We start from the raw sequence: 24745 nt of genomic DNA, 5'->3' as shown, positions 1-24745 counted from the left end.
GCTTGCTCGAAGGATCTTATTGAACCCCCTCGTTACGCTATAGATCGTCCTGAAGGACAGGACTTTCCGCAACATCCTGCTCTTTCTCTCCCAGAGGAGTCTCAAGAGTTGACAGAAAATATATCTCAGTCAGGTGTGATCACTGAAGTTGTACAGGAACCTACAGATTTGCGTTCTTCTTTGCAAAAGGATTCCTCCTCAGAAGTTATTTCTTCGCAACCGCTTTTTCCTAATCCTTCTTCTCAGGATTCTCTTCAAAATGTTGAAGTACTATCTCTGTCGTGTGATTCTAACTCTTCAATTTCCTTGGGAACATCTTTGTCCTCTCCTTCATTTAGTCATATGGTCAAACAAAACACGACGAAGGAAAAACCTGCTGAAGGGATGGACATTTGCTTTACTAATTTACGTAACCTCAAAAGATCTGTGGATCCAAAGGAGGTTATTACTCAACGTTCTAAAAAGAAACCCTAATTTTTCTTGCGTATTTATATAGTTATCTATATTTCTAATCATATATTGAAGGTTTAAAAAAAAAAAAGAAAAAAAGAAAAAAAAGAAAAAAAAAAAAGAAAAGTGTATTGAAGTATGAATTGTTTACGTAATATATGTGTTATATGAATAATGTTACAAATAATGTTATGATTATTGAAAATGTTGAAATTGATGGTTTATTAATAAGCAGTTATTCAGAATATTGAAACTATCATAAATACTTGTTGATTTTTGTTTAAAATGAGGGCTCTCACTATAAACATAAATGGTCTGCGAGAGTATGTGAAAAGAACAACATTTATTTTTTGGCTGTCTTCCTTATCTCGCCCGCCTGATATTGTGAGCATCCAAGAAACTCACTGTATTTCACAACAAGAACTCAATAATTGGTTTGATAATTCTCCTTATCTAGCTTTTGGAGATTTCAACACAAAGCATTCTGGTGGTACTGCAATTTTGTTAAAGCGTGCCTCTCCCTTTTCTGTACTTAAACAGTACTCGGGTATCAATGGCCGCTTCACTTATTTAGATGTCCAATATGACTCTTGCAAAGTTTCTATCGTCTCCCTGTATGCTCCCAATCACAATCCTGAAAGAGATGGTTTTTTGACACAAGTAAATGATAGGCTTGATCCTACGTCTGACATTCTCCTCTTAGGGGATTTCAATACGGTTTTTACACCTATTCTGGATCGTCGATCCTTTAATTCTGTACTACCTGCTAGTTATGACAGTGTTACTGTCCTTCCCATCTTATTCCATGAAAATCGCTTGATTGACATTTGGAGGCACTGTCATCCTAGAACCCAAGAATTTACTTATATCAGTACTAATGGCATGGCTGCGTCGCGCATTGATATGATCGGACTTCCATTGCGTTTTGTTCCTCATGTTTCTGAGTGCAGTATTTTACCTTGTCCGCATTCTGATCACTCTGCTGTTTTCCTTGATTTCATATTGCCTGAAGTTCCACCCAGAGGCCCTTATTTTTGGAAACTCAATGTTAGTATTTTGGATAATGATGCATACGTGGAGCTCGTAAGGGACTTATAGAAGTCCTGGCAACCTCAGAAAGAGTCATGTACGTCATTGCTTGTTTGGTGGGATATAGGTAAAAGAAAGATCCAACAAGCCACCACTAGGTTTTGTTCCAAGTTATCTTTCAAACGACGGGCATCCAGGCATTCCTTGGAAGCTCAAGCAAGATCATTAAAAGTTCTGGTAGATGGGGGAGATCTCTCTGTTCTAAATCAATACCATAGTGTACTCAATGAATTAGAATTGTTTGATCGAGAGGCAGCCAAGGCGGCAGAAATAAGAGCTCGTACCAAATGGACTGAAGAGGGTGAGAGATCCACTTCCTTTTTCTTCCGTATGGGAAAGAAGAATAGGGCCAACAAAATGATTGATCTTATTCTAGATAGCAATGATCAATACGTTTCTGATCCTGAGAATTTGAGGCAGGCTTGGTTCTCTTTTTACAAGGGTTTATTCACTTCACAAGAAACTGATGAAACCATTGCAGATGATTTTATTTCTAACTTGGAACGTAGAATTCCTTTAGAAGTGAAAGATGTGTGTGAGGGTCCTTTGACCATGGAGGAATGTCTTGAGGCTCTTGAGGGGATGCCGTCAGGTAAAACGCCTGGTTTTGATGGTCTTCCCAAAGAATTTTATCTAAAGTTTTGGGATCTCATTGGAAAGGACCTGGTAGCTGTACTTAATTATGCCTTTAGGTGTGGTGTACTATCAGTTTCCCAGAGGAGAGGGATTATAACGCTCTCATATAAAAAGGGAGATAGATTTTTGATGAATAACTGGCGTCCCATCTCCCTATTATGTACAGACTACAAGATAGCTTCAAGATCAATCGCGGGCCGTCTACGAAAAGTGATTGCTTATGTTGTATCTCCTGACCAGACCTGTTCGGTACCTGGCAGATTTATTGGTGAAAACATCAGGCTTCTTCAAGATGCTGTTACATATGGCAAAATAACTAATTCACCTCTGGCCTTATTGTCTTTGGATCAGGAAAAAGCTTTTGACAGGGTGGAATGGTCCTACATGCTCAGAGTCCTTGAAGGCATGGGGTTTGGACCTTCCTTTTGCTCGTGGGTACGCTTGTTCTATACTGGACCTCAGTCTTCGGTATTGGTAAATGGCTTCTTTACACCTTTTATAAATTTATCGAGGGGTGTAAGACAAGGCTGTCCACTGTCAGCGCCCCTTTACGTACTGATTGCCGAATCTTTAGCGTGTCGTATCCGTGCGTCAATCTATTTAAGAGGTTTGGTTCTTCCGCACCCTGATTATGAACCAGCACTTATTTCCCAATACGCTGATGACACGACCCTGTTATGTACAGATGACGATGAAATATCCACTGTCTTCTCCATCTATGAGGAATATGAAAAGGCATCTGGGGCTAAGATTAATAAAGAGAAATCTAAAGGGCTTTGGGCAGGCTCTTGGAGAGGTCGTAGTGATCCTCCCATTGACTTGCAGTGGTCTTCAGACAGTATTCCTTGTCTTGGCACATGTTTAGGAAATGATGATGTCTCTCATCCAAATTGGGATGGTCGCTTAAACAAACTTTCTAGTGTACTAGATTCTTGGAAACATCGTAATCTTTCCTATTCTGGTAAGGCTCTTGTCCTGAATGCACTTGGCATGGCAGGTCTATTGTTTTGTGCCTCAGTACTAGCCATGCCAAACTGGGTCTTGGCGCAAGCTTCCAAGTGTACTTTGGATTTTTTTTGGTCGGGGAAAAAGCATTTGGTGTCACAAAACGTTCTTTTCCAATCCACCACTCAAGGTGGGTTTGGTTTAATTGATATACAATCAAAGGTGCGCGCACTTCATTGTCAGTGGATAAAGCGGTGGGCCCTGTCCCCATCGAAATGGTGTGCTTTCTTCTCCTTTTTTGTGGAGAAAGTATTTGGTGATGATTTACGTTCTGTTCTTTCATATCCTGCATATTATCCTTCTCATTTACTACCGGATTTTTATGCCTCACTTTTAGATGCTTGGGCATACGTCGGTGGCCATTTCTCAGTTCAATTGAAAACTTTTGCTATTCTGCGGTCCTCTGATGGTAGTGCATTGTCTATCTCATCTCTTACTACAAAATCTGTTTATTCCAATATCATTGAAAGGAATGTTATGATTCCTAATTGCGTTCTGAAATTTCGCCCAATCTTTGGCGAGCTCTATTGGACAGACACATGGTCACAAGTGAACATTATGCCTTTGGATCGTCAAGTTCGTGATCTATCGTGGAAGATTAGCCATGGAGTGCTCTATACCTGTGATCGACTTGTCAAGTTTGGTATGAACATTGCTGATCCTTCATGCTTTTGTGGACATCCTTGGAAACTCCAGTTCATTTATTCTTTGAATGTAACCTCATGCAAGAACTGTTACTATGGGCTCAGACCTTATTTCTGCGTGTTACTCCCTTGTCGCCATCCCTTCAATCTCGTCATATGCTATTTGGATATGACAATCATGAACGGCAGATTATTCCACCTGTTTTTTCCTATTTTCTTAATCTGTTGAAGTACTTTGTGTGGTTGGCTAGGAATGAGTATTGCTTTGAAGGTACTCTCCCTGTTGCCTCTGTGGTTAAAGCAAAGGTTGTGAAACGACTTAATATCCATCTGCTCTGTTACTCTAAACGTTCGGTTAGTCGAAAATCAAGGCGTTTTTTCAACAGATCCTGGAATGTTTTGGGAAAGTTTTCTCCGGATATTACTGTTATAACCTGGTCAGCCTAAAAGTAGTTTTCTTTGTCTTCTTTTCACTTGTACTTGTGTAACGTTTATGCAAGGGAAAACGTTGTGTTCGCTTGAATATACCTATGAAGTGTTTTGATGAGTATAATCCTAGGTAGACCAGGATGATACTCTATATGTAAATGATGTTTTGATTATCTTTTTGTATTAGTGTTTATTGTAGTAATCTGTAGTGTGTAGGTCTACATGGGGGGCGGGGCTCATTACCCCGGCGTGTCTCTGGCGTCCATGTAGGACCCCCCCTTGCTAAAGACCACCATGCTGTCCCTTTTGCACATCTTGGGACACTGGTGCGAAGCTAAAACAAAAAGGGGTTAATCATCTACGGTCTAGGGGCCGACTAACCTCTCCCTTAGGCTTCGGCCGAGCTTCCTGATCAGTCACTGGATAGCGGTGTCGGGGCCGAAATCTCCAGCGTAGCCGTAAATGCTTCGCGATGCCATACTGCACTTCGGCACTCGATGTCTGGAGGTATGGTCCCAAATAAACATGAATCAAAATAACATTTAATAAGCCTGAAGCGAGATGACGTTTTACCCCCGTATCTAGACCATAATAGTTTTAAAAGTTCTTTCATATTAAAATTTTTGATTCCTTAGAGAATACAGGAACAATAGTCATAATTTAAGAACAAAAGCAATGTGAAAAGGATTATGGTCTAGAGACGGGGGTAAAACGTCGTCTCGCTTAAGGCTTATTAACGGGTTACCTGTGGTAGACCGGTAATAAAATACCTTTGTTTTTTTTTTCAATAAAAAAATTACAGAGTTTCGTAAACTTTAATAGTTACAGATCATATGGAGCCACTCTTGGGAAATCATTCTTTCACATGTTATTATTTCAAAATTTTCATCATAAAGAACAATTCTTAGGGAATATCACGTGGTCTGAAATAGGCAATTTGCATACGAAAGTTAAAGTCTATTAAATCTTGCACGTTTTCAAATCAGGAAGGGAGTTAAATGGAAAGAGAGCTACCGTACTCGCCCGAACTCAATAGATGCATTACACGAATAAACTAAACTAACTAATAAAACAAAATCTTGTTTCTTGTCCCTCTTTTTTTTTCGCCTGCTAGGAACTGGAAGCCATTAGAGAAGAGTACCATAAACGTATAGATTCTTTAATGCTATAGTTGAAACAACATGGAATCATGGAAGGGTTAGGTGTTAAACTATGCACTTTTAATCATCACACACGAGATTTTCCCTTGAACTTATATTTTTCTAATAAACGCTGAAGTAAGTTTCCCGCGCAACACGTATACGTTTTTAACTTTCAAAGATTGGGACTAACATGTCGTCAGTAGTCGTAACTAGACTGTAGGAAGAAAGATACAGGATCTGATTTTAGTCGCTATTTTGGCAGTTCTTTCCCGCGTAGTCCTCGCGACATTTACAGAAATAATCATTGACTCCGTTGGCGCAAACTCCCCCGTTCTTGCAGGGATTAGATGAACACCCATCGATATCTAAAAGAAAAACAATTATGGCCTTGTCAGTAGGCAGTATCTTGCTGGCTTAACATATAGATACAGATACAGATACAGATACAGATACAGATACAGATACAGATACAGATACAGATACAGATAAAGATAAAGATAAAGATAAAGATACAGATACAGATACATATACAGATACAGATACAGATACAGATACAGATACAGATACAGATACAGATACAGATACAGATACAGATACAGATACAGATACAGATACAGATACAGATACAGATACAGATACAGATACAGATACAGATACAGATACAGATACAGATACAGATATAGATATAGATATAGGTATAGATAATAGATAATAGATAATAGATATAGATATAGATATAGATACTTCTTACTGTTTTCAAATCTGGCTCCGGAATTACACTTATTTCAATAAAGTTAGTGACCAAAAAAGCTACAAAGCTGAGACCTGCAAGGATTATGGGTAGATACATGTTTCATGTTTTAACCGCTTGATAACTGTTGATGGATCGAGTACTTGCACATCTTCTACCAGTTACAGTTTCACCTTCTCTGAATATCCTCAACTGCTGCAGTTTGTGTCAAAAGCTTTACTTGTTGGATATAAAACATTTCCCCATTATTCTCAGCGATCACAGCTTTCTAGGTTTTTGTTGACTAACTTTATTGAAATAAGTATGTAACTGAACTACTTAAACGCTACAATCTTCCACGCTCATTACGCTCTGCCAATCAAAATCTATTAATCGCTCCTAAAACAGTCAGTAAGACATACGGCGACAGATATTTCTTCGCCGCCGCCCCCAGACTCTAGGATACAACCCTGCGAGCCATTAGAGACTCCAATTCTCAACGTATTTATTTCGTAAATATTATAATTTATAATTAGCATTTAGCAAATTTTCGTCCAGATCTCCTTCTCCTAATACAGTCCAAGTGCCTTTATGTTCTGGAACTAACAGTTGGGTTTGAGTCTAACCTTTATAACAATGCAGTCCGTAAAAGAGAAAAATACAAGAACGTACTTGATTAAAGATTTGACCAGTAAATTCGATCGCGTTAAATTTGTAAACCTCTCGATGAGCTCTCTTGGCGTCCTGTCCGACGAATGTTCTACGTTTTTAAACATGATGAAAGACATTGGACTCGACAAAAAACAACAACACTATATAATCAAAAAAATAATGAATCTTGACATTAGAGCCACGTATTATATATTTTGTTGTAAAAATAAGATTTGGGAAAGCCCAGACTTAATGAAATTTTAATATATATATATATATATTAATATATATATATATATATTAATATATATATATATATATTAATATATATATATATATATATTAATATATATATATATATATTAATATATATATATATATTTATATATATATATATATTAATATATATATATATTTTTTTTAATATATACATATATATATATATATATATCATTTATATATCAATCAATTTCAAGTAGCCAGTTGTTAATTGCCTATACGTAGAGAGATTTACAACCGTGCATTTAAGAAAAAGAATAAATTTCCATTATTATCATTATTTGCAGTAAACACGTTTGAATGCTAATTAGGTAAGCTAGATAGGGCGTAATTTCGTAACCTACCAGCATGACAGGATTAATAATATCTACAATCACTTAAAACCAATTATTATTGTTCTTAAGATGCAGTTTAAATACTTGGAATGTTTGAAATGTCCTTAAGATGTGATTAATTTAAATGTTCTTGCAATGTTCACTGTGCAGCTTAATACCGCTTTCTGCATTCTAAGTAATACATCTTTGTATCTTGCTCCAAAGATATTCTTCATCTCAGGCTCCATCTCTTTAGACCATCCTCCAAGAGCGTCCAAAATGAGGTTCACTTGCAAGATCGTGTATCCTGGGTGTTGTTTTGTGAGCTCAAGTCTAAGTGCTCCATACTTCTTCGTCTTCTCTTTGTCTTTCTTTTCTCGGTTGTTAACCCACGGGCAGCTCATTTCCACCATGAGTACTTTCTTGTTATTGTGGTCGATGAAACGCGCGTCCAAACGGTTAGATCGTACATACATGTGGTCAGCATATACAGGTACATCCCAGTATGCTTCAGCGTCAGTTGATTTGTAGAGTGGTTTGGGTTAGTGGTTTGGTATTATTATTATTATTATTATTATTATTATTATTATTATTATTATTATTACTATTATTATTATTCCTCTGCTGTATACGGACATAGCAACATGACTGAACAAAAAATACATTTGATTCTGGATTTTTTCAATCATCGTAAAGGGAGTCTTCAATTCACTTGTTTTTCTTAATAAACGACATTTCCAAATTATAAAATTGAACAAAACTTACTATTTTCACAATTTGTTCCACTGTATCCTACAGCACACGTACACGAGTAGCCATTGACCTGATCTGTACATGTTCCACCGTGAAGACATGGATTACTAGAACACTCGTTGATATCTGTGAACAAATGGCTCCATATTGATTTGGTTCTACTAGTAATGATCAGTCTAAATACTTTTCCGGTTGCTAGTATATTGGCTTTCGTATTTCACAGGGCAGGATGTTAACTTAAGGGATTTAGTGTTGCAGCAAGTAGCATAATAATGTATTGCTATACAGTCAATTCAAAAAATGTTGTTGTCGACCAACTCAAGCAATCATTGAAGCCGAGTTGACTCCATAACTTTATGACTAGTTATGCCTGGTTTACAGCACGAACCTTCGTAGGCGAGCGGGAAGCGTTATAGGAGACGTTTTTTTAATGTTTTCATATTTTCGAAATTGTGAACTGAATCATAACTTCTTTGTCAGTTTCTTTCCCTAAACCCAAAGACATGCATTTGATGGATTGTTTCTCGCCATTATTATCTTATTACTAGCGGGTGCAACAAATGGCTTCTGAAAATTAATGCCGAGAAATGCAAATGTATGCGAATCACCAGAGCTAAAACACCAACATCTTGCTCCTACAACATAAACTCGACATCACTTAATCAAGTTCATACCCATAAACACCTTGTAGTCACACTATCATCTGATTTATCTTGGAAAACTCATGCACTAACAGTTGCTGCTAAAGCGAGCGAAATTCTTGGTCTATTGAAGCGTACTTTTGGGAAATGTTCGGAGGCAATAATAACTGGTTATAAATCTATGGTTCGTCCAATCATTGAGTATGCGTGCCCTGTATGGAATCCACACCAACAATACCTATCTGATAAACTTGAAAGAATTCAAAGGAATGTCTCAAGACGGTATTTAGGCAGTTCCATTGAGTACGACGAATGTTTGAAATACCTAGGATGGCCAAGTCTTCACTCTCTTCGTGACTTTCTTAGCTTAGTTTAATTATTTAAGTTTATAAATAGCTTTTCAAGATTACTTAGTATTTTCTAAAGGTCGTACTAGGTCTACTCATGACCACAAAATTTGGAGACCATGTGTTCGAACTTACATTTATAAATACTCCTTTTGGATTAGGTATATTAATATATGGAACGATCTGCCAGAACATTTAGTTCTTAGAGATTATTTGTTCTTAAAACACTCATTAATAATTCATAAGCTCACGGTGCAATTGGAGGCACCATACACGTCACGTGCATGAACCTTTATACCCGATAAAGTCCTCTTCATTATTCAAGTGTCTTTATATAAAGACACGTGTGATGTGAGGATGACTTCATCAGGGATGAAGTATGCATCCAAGTTTAGATGAAGACATAGAGCTTCATCAAGGCATAGTCAACCCTAACGATCCTTGACTAACGTGCCTGTCTTTGCCTTGGCACGCAATATCCAACGTGTGGGAGCTTCTATTGAATCTGGTTGCGCATGCCCGTGACGTCAAATCTCTATCAAAGTATAAAAATCCATGTTCGTGACGTGTATGGTGGCTCCAGTTGAACCAAAATTTTATAAATTGTTCATGAGTGTTTTAAGCAGTTCAAAAAACTCGTAGATCGTGTTTTATCAGGTATAAAAGCACGAGGCGTAGCCGAACCTAATAAACCTAATTTTTATATTATAATTTGTTTGCAAATAAAGTTATTATAAATAAATATAAATAACAATTCAGAACGAATATTTAACCGCTTCAGTGATTTTTACTCATATTCCTTTCGGTCCAGTCGCGTAGGCTTGAGCCGGTCGACAACAACGTTTGAATTTACTGTATATAAAGGTTTACCTTGGCATGTAGCACCATGAAATCCTTCGGGGCAAACACATTGCGCCCTGGACGTCTGACAATTTAGGATACATGTTCCTCCGTTGCTGCAAAGGTTTTCTTGGCAAATAAACTGACGAAAGGATAAACCAAAATGCATGATGATCAATAATGTTAATTGAGGAGAAGCGAGTGCAACTTTCCGTTCTGATTACAAAATTGCACTCCCCCTCGTAGCGGGAATGCAATTTGTTTATCACAAGTTCGATTTCAGACCATAATAGCAAGACACGAAGTTCAAAATTTTTTTAGAATTAGAATAATATACATTTTGAATCTCACTCAATAGAGCGAATTCGTATATCGCACTTTTACATGCTAATGAATTTTGCTAATATTCAAATGAGCTGTTTTCGAACCATTCCAAACCCCAAACATCATATAAATGTATGCTAACCAAATAAGTGTTTTAATTATCGATTTGTTAAATAATCTCTTTAGATATTTTCAAATGAACACAATCTCTGTGCTGAACTTCAGCTCAGTACAATAGAAACATAACAGGCGTTGTTTGTCCTTCAAACATTTACTAAGCAAATTAAAGTTAACCCGTTTTAAACTACGTGCTTGTTGAGTAGACCAAAGTTTGCTGCAACGATTCAAGTTTCCTTTCACTATCATCAACACTTTTGTTTCACTTTTACCGTGCAGAGGATATGGGCAGTTCTCAGTGCAGTCTTTGGAACAACCGTATGCGTCTTTCAGCCAAAAATGTTGTTAATTCAACACAGATAGGCAGCAACCAACGTGGGTGTCTCCATATCTGAGATACTGCTTTAAAAGTTTTTATCTCTTTAAACACATGCTCTATTTTGACTCTTCTTTTCGATAGAGCTCGGTTGAACTTTCTGGCACGTCTCCTCCCTCTTTGGTTTAACAGAGGCATCTGACCTGCACGAACAGGTGTTAGTAGAGCTCCTCCATCAGGATAACCTCTGTCGCCCAACAGTTTAACACCTGGCGGTAAATCTAGGACTAAACCGGGCCCTATAGGCTGCATTAACCTATAAGCAGTCGCATCATGTGTGCTACCCAAGAAGCCAGCCTGAAGAAACCGAATATGGCCCTCATTATCCATTACCAATTGAGTGTTTAGGCAGTGATAGTGCCTATGGCCACTGTAAAATGGTCGCTGAGGCTCCGCCAGAGGGCAATAAATCTCATGTGGGGTTGCATCTATAGCACCGACGGCATTTGGTAACTCTGGCCAGCTGCCCATTAGATTTCTCCACTCCGCGAGGTTCGGCCAGGTGATTTGATTTTGAAAATATCTCCACATTACTGGTAACGTCCTGTAAATAATGCGGATAACAGACGTAGGGTCTATATCAAACCACAGTGCTAAAGTGTCTATATGAGAATATTTATGTAACCACATCATCACAAGCAGAACTTGGTTAACTACGTTTATTTTCAGTCTCCTCTGGCGTACACGGGGTTGCCCGTCTAATCTTAAGTTCTGCAAGGTTGGGAGGATATCGTTCGCAAGTTTGAGAAACGACACAGGAGTTTCGCCAGTGTTCCGCCAGAAGAGGTGCGCTTGCCTTGATATAAGAGAAAACACATCTCTACCACGAAATATTTCCCCGTGAAAATTCTCAAAAAGACGATGTTGTAAGGGAGACAGATTTTGTTGAGGTGGTGGCCTAATAAAGGCAACAAACAGCAATATCCAGGCGACTATATTTTAAAGAACTACTCGCGGACTTGCTGCGCATCCATGCTGCATGAACTGCTGAGCGAAGATGCGCATTCCAACATAAAACACGGCATTTTTCATGCCATTCGCACGTGAATCATCACGCGTGCGCTAAAAATTTGAATATTGCACTTGCTGTGTACGGAGCAAGAGGATTCATATTTACACTCAGCTGACTACTTTCAAATTTCTAATGAATGAATTGTTCAGCAAACGTACCAGGTCAGTATCTAAACATATAACTTTTGTGTTGGTACTTTCGATATCAACCCTCAACCATACTTAGTTTGTTGTTTATTACGAATTTTAGGTCCCTCCAATAAAAGTCGGGTCGGAAATGGAGAGAAAGAAAAAAGTGTTGTTCTCGAATGTTACAACACTCTTAACAGCAAAGGATGGAAAGAGGTTGTCTTGACAGCACGACAGAAGATTGGAGAGATAGCAGCAAGCATGCCACAACACGTAGTTAACCTGTATTTAACCCAAACAGACGAGTCTCTGACCAGACGCATGCAAAACATAATAAAAAGTGCTATGCAGCAGCCCTATGCCCCCGAGTCAGGAGAGATTGGAACGGAGAAACAACTTCTAGTTTCAAATCAAACAAGATATTCAAGAAAAATGCAACCAGATGAGAGAAGGGCTGAAGCCCTCAAGGTAAAGCTGGATCAGAATTTTGCTGATTCATCTCCTAGCGAAGACGAGAGTATCGAACCTTCTGCTAAAAAGAAGAGGAAGCTAGACATAGCGAAAGAGGCTAACCTTGCACATGCAAAGATGTGCAAAAAAGCTATGAGCACGATGGAGAATGTCAATCAGCTTTTGCTGAAAGTAGACAAATACATCAGTGATCAGAACGGAACAAAACCCTAAACAGAGAGACTTTTCAAGTAAAAACTGTAGAAATTCGTCGAAGAAATGTAGAATGATTTATTTGAATGAATTGAAACTTTCATGTTTTAATAAAATAATGGATATAAAATGCTCTAATTTCCCTATAACGTCAAACAGTTGTGCAGTGTTTCCAATTCGTGTCTTTTTTAATTGTTGTTTTTGTATTTTAATATTAGCAGACTCATTAGCATGCTAAAGTGTGATATACGAATTCGCTCTAATGATACTAAACTTAAAACCTTATTCTAATGCAAAATTTAGTCCAAATATGTCTTTTCACCTAGAAAATACCCTTCAATTTTTTTTCTCGTGCTTTTCTTTTTGCTTCTTTTTTTCTGTGATGTGATTGGTCAAATGCTATGTTTTCTGCAATTTCATTGTCTTTTTAAAACGGCAAATTAAATCTGAAAATGGTGCGATTCGTGAATAAATTGCACAGCCGAGAGTCGATCAACCAATAGGGATTTCAAAATTTATGATATAGATGCAAAAATTTCTCACTTCTGATTGGTTGAGAGCAGTGCTGTTTTCCTGAAACACCAGTGCAAAAATGTGAAACACTAGTGCAAAAATGTGAAACACCAGCGCAAAAATGTGAAACACCAGTGCAAAAATGTGAAACACCAGTGCAAAAATGTGATACACTTATTAGTGACTGGTTGAAAAGACAAAAGAAATTCAAACTAGCCAATCAGATCACAACAGTTTTAATAGCAACAGAACAGCCTTCCCTCTCTGCAAGTTCTCAGAAAATTCAAGATGGCGAATTTTCATCTTAAGAATGGATTCAAAAATGCTAAAAAAGTCAAGCTTTATCAGTTGAAAACCAGCAAAAAAGGTTGAGAATGGCAAAAGGAGAACTCGCTGTTTGTTTTTTTGAGAATTAAGAAGGAAAGAAAACATCAGTTGGGCCCTTTTACGGCTGTTGAAGATCACTTGACGCGAAAGTTGAAGCGAGAGACGTTGAAACCTGATGTTGAAACTTCAAGAGCTTTCGCCTACTTTATCCGTAAAGAAATACATAATACTTCTGTACAAAGAAAGCAGCTTATTCAACTTTCCTTTGAGTGTTTAGAAATTAAAAGAGGATGTTTGATGATTTATGTAAGTTTTGCAGAATTTCTTTGCAACATGCTTATACTTGTTTTCTCAAAAAATGTCAATTATTTGAAGTCTTGAAGATGAAAAAAATGAGTTCTAAAAAAACATGTTTTTACTTTTTAAAGATGAAAAGTAATCTTTGTTGTATACTCAAATAGTGCTCTTTTTATGTATGACTATAATTCAAACAGACTACCAAATACGTTAATAAACTTTTTTAAAAATATACATGAAGTACATCAATACAACACTAGATTGGCATCTAAAAAAACATATTATCTTCCCAAAATAAGAACCAACTATGGAAAATTCAATATTCGCTTTAATGGTACTAAAATATGGAATGCCATTGGAAAATGTCTCAAATCTATGACTCGCAGTCTTTTCAAAAAAAATCTTAAAGCCTCTATAATTTCAAATTATTGATAATTCTATGATGCACTTCTAGTCCAGCTGATAGGAGCACAGCCCATTTTGTCTTGTCTAATGTCTTGTCTTGTCACCGGCTTATCTTGTCTTGTCGTTTTTTGTTTTTGTCTTGTTTTGTCTTATCCATTGTTTTAGTCAATCAGCAACAAATAGATTTTCTCCGCATGGCCCAGCCACTTAGCTCAAATAGCTATTGCTATTTCTAATTGGCTGTGCTCTTATCACCTGCAATTTCAACTATTATTATTTATATCTGTAAACTATTGAGCACAATAAAGATTGATTAATTGATTGATTGATTAATTGATTGATTGATTGTTATTCATATTTCTTTCCTGTTTTGTAAATAAAATATTGTTTTGTAAACCGATTTTTGCAAAAGCAAACGAGTTCTTCGCTTCGTACATTTTTTCCAACACGTCCTTTTTCTATCTAATTTTGGTTCGAAATTTTTGCATCTATATTATTAACAAGAAATTTATAAAATAACTGTTATGAATGTCGCGTTCTGATTGGTTTGGAGCGCGTGCTTTATGAGAGCACATTGCACGCGCCGCCCACTTCGCGTCATTCCTATCTATTATTGTAATTTGTATTTTATAAAAGAAATAAAAAACTTGCTTGCTGTGCTGTGCAGTCATAAAGCACTTGGGGATTGGCAGAACACGAGAGAAGTGTCGAGAAGCACTCCGCTACGCGTCGTGCTTCTCCTATAACACTTCTCTCGTGTTCTGCCAACCCCCGCGTGCTTTATGACTGCACACAGCAGGTTTTTTTCTATCTCTTCAGTAATCAACGAGGAAACAATTCGACGCGAATGTTGTACGAGGAAACATGTAATTAATCTATCTCTCTTCTTTCTGGCTTCTTATTCAGTCTCCATTAATTTCCTCCCTCTATTTCTTTTCTTTTTCTTTCTCAACTGTTGAACAAAAATGACCTATTGACACATTAGCGTCATCACATACGTCTAAGTTCATCATATTCACTATATTTCATTTACACAAGGAAAACTTCTTGCGTGTGTGATAGTTGCCGGTAAACAAACAAACGATATTCAAAGAAAAGACGAGTGATCAGTTATGAGAAAAGGTCTAAGCTCCTTAAGACTAATTACTCATATTCTATTATACTTCTTGCGTGATACTTGCCGGTAAGCAAACAAACGCAAAGAAATGTCAAGTGAATGAGATATGAGAAAAGATTACTCCTATTAACAGGGCCTATCATATAAATCCAAAAAGATCTTTGTAATGGAAACACTGAGCCTTATACAGCTATTTCAAAAGAGGCGGTGAACAGACAGACAGACAACTTTATTTAAACACGGTAAAAAACATCAACAATATCCAGTGTAGCTCGGACTTGGTATGCAACACTCTACATACCACACACCAACCTTTTTTCTGCCGGTATACAAAACAAATGCCAAACGACCTGATAAATGTTGTGCACTGATAAAATGATTTATTATGTAATTACCAATGAAATATCTGTTTTTCTCTATTTCGAAAAATTGATATCTTCACACGTGAAAATAACATGTTATATAACATATACGGAAAGAATTGCCTGAAAAAGCCAAAACATACTTCATTGATAATTATATAATAAACAGAATATTACATGGTCGCTTGGAGATAGGAATTTTATCTTCTCGTGTTGAAAATCTCTCACTCGTTCGCTACTCGATCTTTTCAACACTCGAAGATAAATTTCGTATCTCCGCGCGCCCATGTAATATCCCCTATTTTAGTAATATTCAAAACTTTTATTTGTACTTTTTGAGGATTTGTTGTTTTATTGCCTTTTAGTCTACGTTGAATCTTTTTCAGTGATGGCTTATAGCTGTCTCTCTCTAAGAGCAGAGTCTCAAGTGGATCTCTTGCGCCCTAAGTGTGTTTAGTGCATGCATCTGTTAGCTTTTTCTCTAAGATTTCAGTCGATTTTCTTAAGTATGAGGAGAACATGACTAACAGCCCTCAATTAACTGTGTTATATTGAAATACATAGCGTTGCACCTGTCATTTCATTTTTAATTCAAGAAGTAGATTTCTGTCCTTACTTAACTGAATATAATAAGGGAACTAAATTTATTTCGCTTTGCGAGAAAAAGGTGTCTACAGTATATATTCGAGATCGATTGATTAGCTAGAATTTTTGTGCACACAGATATATGACAATAGTCAATCGACAGAACTGGCTTTTTTAGTTTTTCAATATAGTGAAACTATTTCTGGAGGAAATCTCGATATTCTCTTGGTTATATACTGTATTTCTTGGGCGAGTAGAAATAATACTCTTTCAGTGTTTAACCTACTGAAACTCCAATCCGATTCTAGATTAGTTTGTTTATTGTCATAAAATTAAAAACAAATAGAGTAAAAAGTAAGAGATCTATTGATAAATATCAATAACAATTATAATAAAGAAGCAAACGTGAAAGCACCGATCCAAAACTCTATTAATTGCACTTTTAAAAAAAACAATTATATCCTTATCCTTTGTCAATTTTTTCCATCATTGTTTTTCTATAATTATCAGAATAAAGTGGTGTTTACTCTCTCAACCACGAAGGTCCCAGCATGATTCTTAGTCTGTTTTCCTAACTTTTCAAACTACAAAATCTGTCATCTATTCGTTTTATTATTTCATAAGGTTCAAACTAAGTTATAAATCAATGGCTTTGAAATTTAAAGTCAATACTATTACGGGAGGGACTAATATAATATATATCTAAAATTTAAGAAACTGCTATAACTAACTTCAACGGTTAAAGATGCGAAGCAGCAGGTGTTATTTTTGAAAAAATATCGATAAAAGCAGCCAGTACCTACAAAAAGCTTCAAAGTCAGAGTTAAAACAACAAATATAAAAAAAGGGTTCTTTCTAGTTATCTTGATAACTAGTGAAATACACTGGTTTTCGTCGTCTTTCATAACTTTTGTCGCCAACTGCCGAAGCGTATATCGTATTTATTCATAAAAACTTGAGGAATATAAGGAGTATTTCAGTTATGTAAGATGTATGTTTTTGATGCTCTCAGTGATACTGCATCTAACTCTTCATAGTTATTGTATTTATCTACAATATTTATTTGTTTATTCAGTTCTTCTCAAGTACTATTCGTGGGCGAATAATATTGTATCATAGTAAATATCCGGTATGTTTTGTATTTTTCTTCGTAAATGAAAATAATCGAAAAAAATAAAAGAACTGATAAAAAAGATTAAAGTCAACAACCACAACAACAACAATAACGAAAAGATGCCAGGACTTGGCGACTAATTTTTTCCTTTTTTGTCGGTCCTCTTATTCTATTCAATTTTTTTTTCCAGAAAAAAATGTCTTAAATTCTATGGTACTGAAGTTTTTTTGACGATTTCCGTGCGGCTTGTCATATCAAAATTTTGTGTGCACATGAAGAGTTTACTTTTGGATCCGTGCTAAGAAAAGGTACATCTCCCTAAAATAAGAGGTTGAACAATGCGGTTGGCTCATAAATCAGTATATATTACCGGTGTTCGAATGAAAAGTTGGGCGGAAGGAGTGAAGTGTGAAGTCGATGGTAATGTAGTTAAAAGACAGACGACAAGAGGTTATTATAAATGTTTTGAGTACCTTCAGGCCCAGTTTTTAGCATAATAAGGCAAATAACACCAAGTTAATAATGAGTGGTTTCAAAATTTAGACAAGTTTTGCTTGGTGGTAAATTAAGGCTGTCCGAGGCTCAATGTCTGAATCAGTATCAAAAATGCGTAGAGCTTGTCGAGCCTCGCTCTTTCCTTTATACGCGATTCAGGGAATTTCCTCTTGGTTCTCTAGTTTCTCATCCTTCGCAAAAGCGGCGTGCTAAATTCGGAGTTTTATGAGTTAGTTCACCTGACCATCAGATCAACCCAGCAGTGGCTTCAAGCTCAGATACCATTGATTTTTGGTTTGGTTTTAATCTTGAATTACAAAATTTTTTTTTACGGAATTTTTTCACGTTTTGCGCGGGTTCGTGAACGATTAAACAGATACGAATGTGATCCTTTTATACCTACCTCCAAAGATCGGAGCTGGACGTACACGAAACCTTTTCTTTCTTCCAATTTTTCTATCAAATCACCATTCTGTCCCACTCCATGGTCGTTTAACTCACAAATCCCTGAGAATTTACTGTCTTCAAAATTGACGGAAACACACCAATCTTTTTGCAAGCATCGCATACCGCATTGAATCAAACTTGTCGTTTGTAACTTGTTTTTTGCATGCCCTTTCAGAGAAAAGCCAGGCTTTGTGGAGATCGCTCCATTCGTTGACTGCACCATGCAATCTTCTAGGGAAAAGGTCTGGTGAGCAAGAATCCATAAAGCGAGTGATCCATATATAATGCAAGACATTTTTGATACTATGTTAGAGTTGAAGAAATTAGAGAAAGGCTGTTTAAACTCTGCCTAAAGATTACACGTCAAACACGTGACAAAAGACTTTGTCATTGCTTCATGTTATAACGCTTTCATGATCGCATAAATTCCGGCCACTTAAAAACTTACAACGCCGCAAGCGAAGAGAGGGAAAGTAAAATGTTACCATACAATGCAATAACAATAAGCTTTAATTAAAGAGGGTGACGTACTTACCCAGAGAGTAGTATCTAACTTATGCAAATCAGCCACCGCCTGTATAATAAATATTACCCAGCTCGGCAGGGGCTAGTGAAGAAGTCTTTTATTGGCTAACATAGACATATTAGTATAAATGTTGTATTTATTTAATTGTTTTTGCGACTACTACATGTTTTCAAATGGACTTCCTGTGTTGCGCTTCCTCCCCTTATTCATACAAGACTTTCTGCTCTTATCATTGACAGCCACACTCGTTGACAACCATGTCAGTGTACTTTTTTAACACAACGTTATTCCTGTCATCGTAGAACAAGACTGATATTGGAGACAGCTTAGTAGGGGCACAACATGGATTGGGTACTGTCTTGGGTTGCATCAGATGAACAAGGGTTTGTACAATAGCATGGTTTGTGACGTTCATGTTGGCATTCAAAGGAAATGAACATTCTCCTTGACAGAAGAACGCCGAGTAACCGTCCGGTGCGATGATCCAGCTGTGCCAGCCAAGTCTACGAAATTTCACGTGCAGAAAACGACGTTGGCAAAATTTACTTCCATTTTGCCGTTTTCGATGGCTACTTCCTCCTTCCCTTTTAAATGTTGACCCTCCTTTATTAAAAACTTTACCTCCTCCTCCTCCTCCTCCCCCACCTCCAGCCTGTCCTCCTCCCCTGCTACCTCCAGTCTGTCCTCCTCCCCCACCTCCAGCCTGTTCTCCTCCCCGGCTACCTCCAGCCTGTCCTCCTCCCCCACCTCCAGCCTGTTCTCCTCCCCTGCTACCGCCAGCCTGTCCTCCTCCCCCACCTCCAGCCTGTCCTCCTCCTCCACCTCCAGCCTGTTCTCCTCCCCGGCTACCGCCAGCCTGTCCTCCTCCCCCACCTCCAGCCTGTCCTCCTCCTCCACCTCCAGCCTGTTCTCCTCCCCGGCTACCGCCAGCCTGTCCTCCTCCCCCACCTCCAGCCTGTCCTCCTCCTCCACCTCCAGCCTGTTCTCCTCCCCGGCTACCGCCAGCCTGTCCTCCTCCCCCACCTCCAGCCTGTCCTCCTCCTCCACCTCCAGCCTGTCCTCCTCCTCCACCTCCAGCCTGTCCTCCTCCCCCACCTCCAGCCTGTCCTCCTCCCACACCTCCGGTCCGTCCTCCTCCCCCACCTCCAGCCTGTCCTCCTCCCCCACCTCCAACTTGTCCTCCTACCACGCCTCCGGTCCGTCCTCCTCCCCCACCTCCAGCCTGTCCTCCTCCCCCACCTCCAGCCTGTCCTCCTCCCACACCTCCGGTCCGTCCTCCTCCCCCACTTCCAGCCTGTCCTCCTCCCCCACCTCCAGCCTGTCCTCCTCCCCCACCTCCAGCCTGTCCTCCTCCCCCTTTTCCACCTCCACCTCCTTCCCCTCCCCGGCTACCTCCCACGCCAACCGCTGTACGCCCATCATCGTTTGGAGAGTCGAGTGAGCGCGAACTTCGTGACATCATGTTTTCAAGAGGACCATGCGAGTCAGCAAGCCGATAGTGTTCGCCATCGTGTTGGAAAAACGATACCATGAAAGGTCGCTTCTCTAGTGGTCCGTGAAATCCTACCAAACCAACTCGATAAGGATTGACTTCTTGGTTGAACCAGTTGATAACTGATAACTCTAGACCATGATTTGTGAATGGGTTTTCAGACCACGTTTTACCTGCCTTTGTGATATCAAAAGCCTGCCATCCTATGTCCCAGCTTCTCAGTACACGAGTCTCCAGTAAATCTAGTACTTGTGCGGGGTAGACGATTTGGTACAGGCGAACTACGTAGGTCGTATTCTTCCAAGACTGTTTGTTTGACGACATTCTTTCCTTGTATAGGCGAAACTCCGTTGCTATGACTTTTTCGTCTGTCGGGGATTGAACTAGGAATTTGAAAGTCACGTGATGGCGGGAAATCTTTGGGGGCTTTCTTCTTACTGTATGATTAAATCAACATTTTGATTCATGTTAAATCATATTTTTCTAGCAGAACAAAGCGAATGCTGGTTTAAAATTTAAAAAAGTTCAGACTAGAGTCAAGTGATGACTGCAAGGGAGAGAGAACAACTTAGTTAGAGGAAGGATTTCAGTGATGAAAGAAAGGAAGAAAGGTCGACAACCAGTCTCTTACATAGGTATAATGAATGGTGACACGAAATGTTCTATCCAATGGCGTAGAATGAAACTAAGTCAAGCGTTGGCTGGAAGGTAGAGCAACTGAACTATACATGTGATGAAAGGATGAAAACTGACTCGGCTATTCATTTATGTATTTATAAACACAAATAAAACCGTGCTTCTCGTACTTCTTGACAGCTGTAACATCTTATTTGTTTTAAATAATATTAAAGAATATCCCGTAGTTTGTAATGTTGTTTACTCATATAAAATTAGGGGGAAACAGAAGGCCACGTCCACACTAATGCGTTTTCTTTTTAAAATGCTTACTTTTTGATGCGTTTGACCTCGTGTGCACATTAAGACGATCAAAAGGGCAGGGCGTTTTCATTGAAAACATATACATATCGGAAAACGCTCTCCAGAGTGGAGACATCTGAAAACGGAGGCTTATCACATTAGACAGTTTGAATGGAAAGCTTTCTATGCTATTTCGGAGGAGCGAAAACGGAGCATTTCGAAAACGCCTTATTGCAGACAAGACTTACGAGTTTGACAGTCCCCCTAAAATGTACTACAACTTAGAAGTTGAAGTCAGTTGCTCGTAGAAAACGCTGGAAAAGAAACTCAATAGAATACCTTGATTCAAGTAACTCATGATGGTGTCTGCTCCAATTGCTCTCCAATCGGCTATAGTACCATTACAACAGAATCCACCATGATAGCTCTGTGTCTGTGATATACTATTGTAAAGTCTCACCATGTATAAAGGAGCAGACCATCGCCGGCCGTGGAGGCGAGTCATCATACTTGGCCGTGGTCTGCGGGCTAGCTGCATTAAGCTCAGAATATCTTGTTTTAGGTTATTAGAAATTCTTGCATCACTACGAACGTGGCTGGAATCTTTTGGAAAATTTTTGTTTTCTACTGAAGAAATTACAAGCACAACACACAACAGCAGCTCAATGTTCCTCAAACAAGACATTGTGCTTTACACAAAAACTCTACGTGAATCTGTTCAATATATATGTAAGGCCCATCGTACAATACCCAAGGGAAGATGTCACTTATTATACGTTTGTATCTCAGTTTGTGTTCAAAATTCCGGCGGAGGTCAATGAACAGGTCAGTTCTTTATCAAATCGATCTCCGTTCGTGCGTCAATTTAAAGAAGATTTTTGTTGACCTTCCAATATTTGGTGTTTCATTTTGTAAGAATGCGCTGCCTTTTTTGTTGCACTGACTTGCAGGGACATATAATTTTTTTTAGTTTGAGTTCCTTCATGAAGAAAAACAGAGGTTGGCCCCACCTCCAACTTTTGATTATGAAAAGTGTTTGTTAGCCCCCACCCCACCCCACCCCACCCCAATTTAAAACGTCTTCCGACGTCGTCCATAACTTGTTGTTTTTGCTGTCTTTTTTCTCTTTGTGTCTTTTTTCTCCTTTCTCTTTCTCCTCTCACTTTTCTCATTAAATTCCTTTCACCTCATCTTATTTTCCTTTCATCGTTTTCTGAAATAGTCGCTTTCTGTCTTTATAGTCTATCTCACAGGAACCAAGGTTAACCTGTATGTCGTAGGTGTTTTCAACAACTTCATTGCAAGAGGTCTCACGATACATAAGTTCTGCTCTTAACTGAACCCAAAAGGGTACAGTCCGTTTGTGTTATCACTTCCCGCCATATTTTAATGAGCTGTCGATTCAAAGGTTATACAAAAACCACAAAGCCTCGTGGGTGTCAAATATGCAGCAAGATTTGACACATTGGCGCACTAAATGTAAAGCGCATTGACACAATGTGAAACATGCTTTATAAAAACTCCCATTATCATTAATAGTTTGTTAGACGTCCACAACTGATCCTAAAATAATTTTCGAAATTTCTCGATTCTAATTATAAACGACACCACACCACACCATCACTAGTATTATTATTAAAAGTGCACAATATGAATGTGGCGAATAATCGCGTGTTGTATTAGATGTGGTTTGTTCAAGACAGAGCGGGAGGACCGGATAATCAATGGTGAACTTTACTGAAACTCCCTATGTGGACATTTTCTGTTACCCCCACTTGTCCTGCACCTCGACACTCTTACTAGGTATTTATATTAAGGCGATGAAAGAAAATAGACGCAGTGAGCCGCCCTATGTAGATCGTGATCGATATCCATCAGATTCAAGATCTACCTGTGGAATTGAATCAGATACAAAGAAAAGATAATGAAAATAGATAAAAAGAGGAAATTGAAAAGGAACGAAAGGGAAAGGAAAAGAAAACTGAAAAGATAAATAAAATATAAGCCGTAATACCATTGTTCTGCTAGACATTGCAAAAATTGCTGGGTTTCACAAATCATTTCCTGTCTCGTGCGGAATGTTCATCAGCTGAATCACAAGTTTTAAATAGAATTCTTTCTGTTTGACAGCACATGGTGGTCAGTGTTTGACCATCATTTTGTGCAGATAATGAGATTCAAAGACTTTTATCAGCTGATTGAAACCCAGCAATATAAAGGGTTTTCAATTTGGCGTCATTTTCAACATTGTTATTTTCTCGGGGGAAGAAAGTGATTTTCCCCAAAAACGATCGAGCTGATTTTAGTTTTGATCAGAAAAATCTAAGTTCAACAGTAACCCCAATTCTTGTATTCCTCGTCTTAAAAATTATTCTCGTCACGTCTCAAGGATAACTTAATCAAGGAAGTTCTAGTTTAATCCACTACAGGATTTTTTTTCTTGAGTGGGGCCTAAACTTATCAGCATTTGTGGCGACGCGAGGGATGTTGCTCAGAAAGGTTTTGGGGTGATGAAATATATAAAATTAACTTCTTTCTTAGCCTGCCTTGCAGATTCGATGTATTTTACGCTCGGTGATCTCGCCAAAAACTAGAGCAGGGCGGGAGGAGGGAGGGCGTGGAAACGGGCACACATCTATTGGCCGATCCTTGATGCGGAGAGTAGGACTGTGCACTGCTCTGACTGTCAACAATGGCGGACTGTTTGTGGAGGAAGTTCGGCTGACAAGATCTTTCAAAGGAAACTTTACGCTTGTTTATCATTGTTTTTGGCCAATAAAACAATTATCTTGGTGTTTGAGAACACCCAAAACATGATAAGAGTTTTCATTACGAAGAATTCGCTAGTTTTCGTACTCAAGGAACCATTTAAATAAGCGACTGCCTATGGTGTTTATACGCTAGATTTTATATAGCAAATACGGGCGCAGGGCATTTTTGGTTATATTACAATGTTTTCCAAAACCTAGTTTATATTTTTTTGAAATGTTTATATAGTGTTTTACTTATGTGAAGAAAAATCAGACTGAGCAAATTTCAGCAAGATTAGTTTTTTGACAAGGGACATCATACTAGAAGTAAAGTTCTTTTCGTTTCATCTTGTTCTTTTCCATTTTTTTTTTTTTTTTTTTTTCTAGTTTTATTCCAATACATTCCCCTAACGACACACACAGTTGTATGAGGAATTTGAAATAACTACTAGAATCAATGTTTTTTTGCAACTTTATTGGGAATTAAAAATGTAAAATATACAAATACAATCATTATATGTGCTTTTACAAAATATTAGAAATATTACGCACGCGTTAATTAGCTGCCTACCATGTTTATATCAGATCAGAGGACAGATGCGCTCGCGCAAAGTCGTTTCAGTTTTTTTATAAAAGGAATACCGCCAACTCTCGTTACAGTGGACACCCTCGGGACCGTCACTTAGTGTCCGTAATAGCGAGCGTCCGCAATAACGAGAATTAATTGCGGTCATTTCTTTGTCATTATTCTTGCCGGGGATTTTGCTCCTGTCCGTAACAGCTAGGTCTCCGCAAGGCGAGAGTTGACTGCATATTAAAAGTGTATA

The 24745-nt window shown here is 38.2% G+C and overlaps 3 protein-coding genes across 3 annotated transcripts; 1 reads left to right on the top strand and 2 right to left on the bottom strand.

The window, feature by feature from the left end:
• Nucleotides 1-5331: 5331 nt before the first annotated feature.
• LOC148905131 (uncharacterized) lies at nucleotides 5332-18526 on the bottom strand. Its single transcript, XM_089024231.1, has 4 exons — nucleotides 18189-18526; nucleotides 9981-10092; nucleotides 8135-8248; nucleotides 5332-5760 (listed from the first exon to the last, which is right to left on the bottom strand). The coding sequence occupies exons 1-4, from the start codon at nucleotides 18453-18455 to the stop codon at nucleotides 5639-5641; spliced, it is 615 nt and encodes a 204-aa protein (XP_088880357.1). The 5' UTR covers nucleotides 18456-18526; the 3' UTR covers nucleotides 5332-5638.
• Nucleotides 18527-19100: 574 nt separating this feature from the next.
• On the top strand, nucleotides 19101-20007 carry LOC148905130 (uncharacterized; the record flags this gene model as incomplete). Its single annotated transcript, XM_089024332.1, has 2 exons — nucleotides 19101-19141; nucleotides 19587-20007. Coding segments are annotated over exons 1-2 (462 nt in total), but the record flags the coding sequence as incomplete, so codon positions are not given.
• A 114-nt stretch (nucleotides 20008-20121) lies between these two features.
• LOC116308926 (bone morphogenetic protein 7-like) lies at nucleotides 20122-21907 on the bottom strand (the record flags this gene model as incomplete). Its single annotated transcript, XM_031719445.2, has 2 exons — nucleotides 21508-21907; nucleotides 20122-20687 (listed from the first exon to the last, which is right to left on the bottom strand). Coding segments are annotated over exons 1-2 (912 nt in total), but the record flags the coding sequence as incomplete, so codon positions are not given.
• Nucleotides 21908-24745: the final 2838 nt, after the last annotated feature.

Source organism: Actinia tenebrosa, unplaced genomic scaffold (assembly GCF_029948245.1).
Source record: "Actinia tenebrosa isolate PJP-AT-01 unplaced genomic scaffold, QUT_ActTen_1.0 PGA_scaffold8__29_contigs__length_14323225, whole genome shotgun sequence".
Classification (NCBI taxonomy): Eukaryota; Metazoa; Cnidaria; class Anthozoa; order Actiniaria; family Actiniidae; genus Actinia; species Actinia tenebrosa.
The sequence above is the reverse complement of the archived record's forward strand: the minus strand, read 5'-3'. Positions and strand labels throughout refer to the sequence as shown.

Coding starts and splice junctions, on each gene's coding strand:
- LOC148905131 (XM_089024231.1), bottom strand. CDS start 18,455: ATGGTGCAGTCAACGAATGGAGCGATCTCCACAAAGCCTGGCTTTTCT. Junction 10,093..18,188: donor TCCAGCTCCGATCTTTGGAG/GTAGGTATAAAA, acceptor TCCTTTCGTCAG/TTTATTTGCCAAGAAAACCT. Junction 5,761..8,134: donor TGGAACAAATTGTGAAAATA/GTAAGTTTTGTT, acceptor TTTTTCTTTTAG/ATATCGATGGGTGTTCATCT.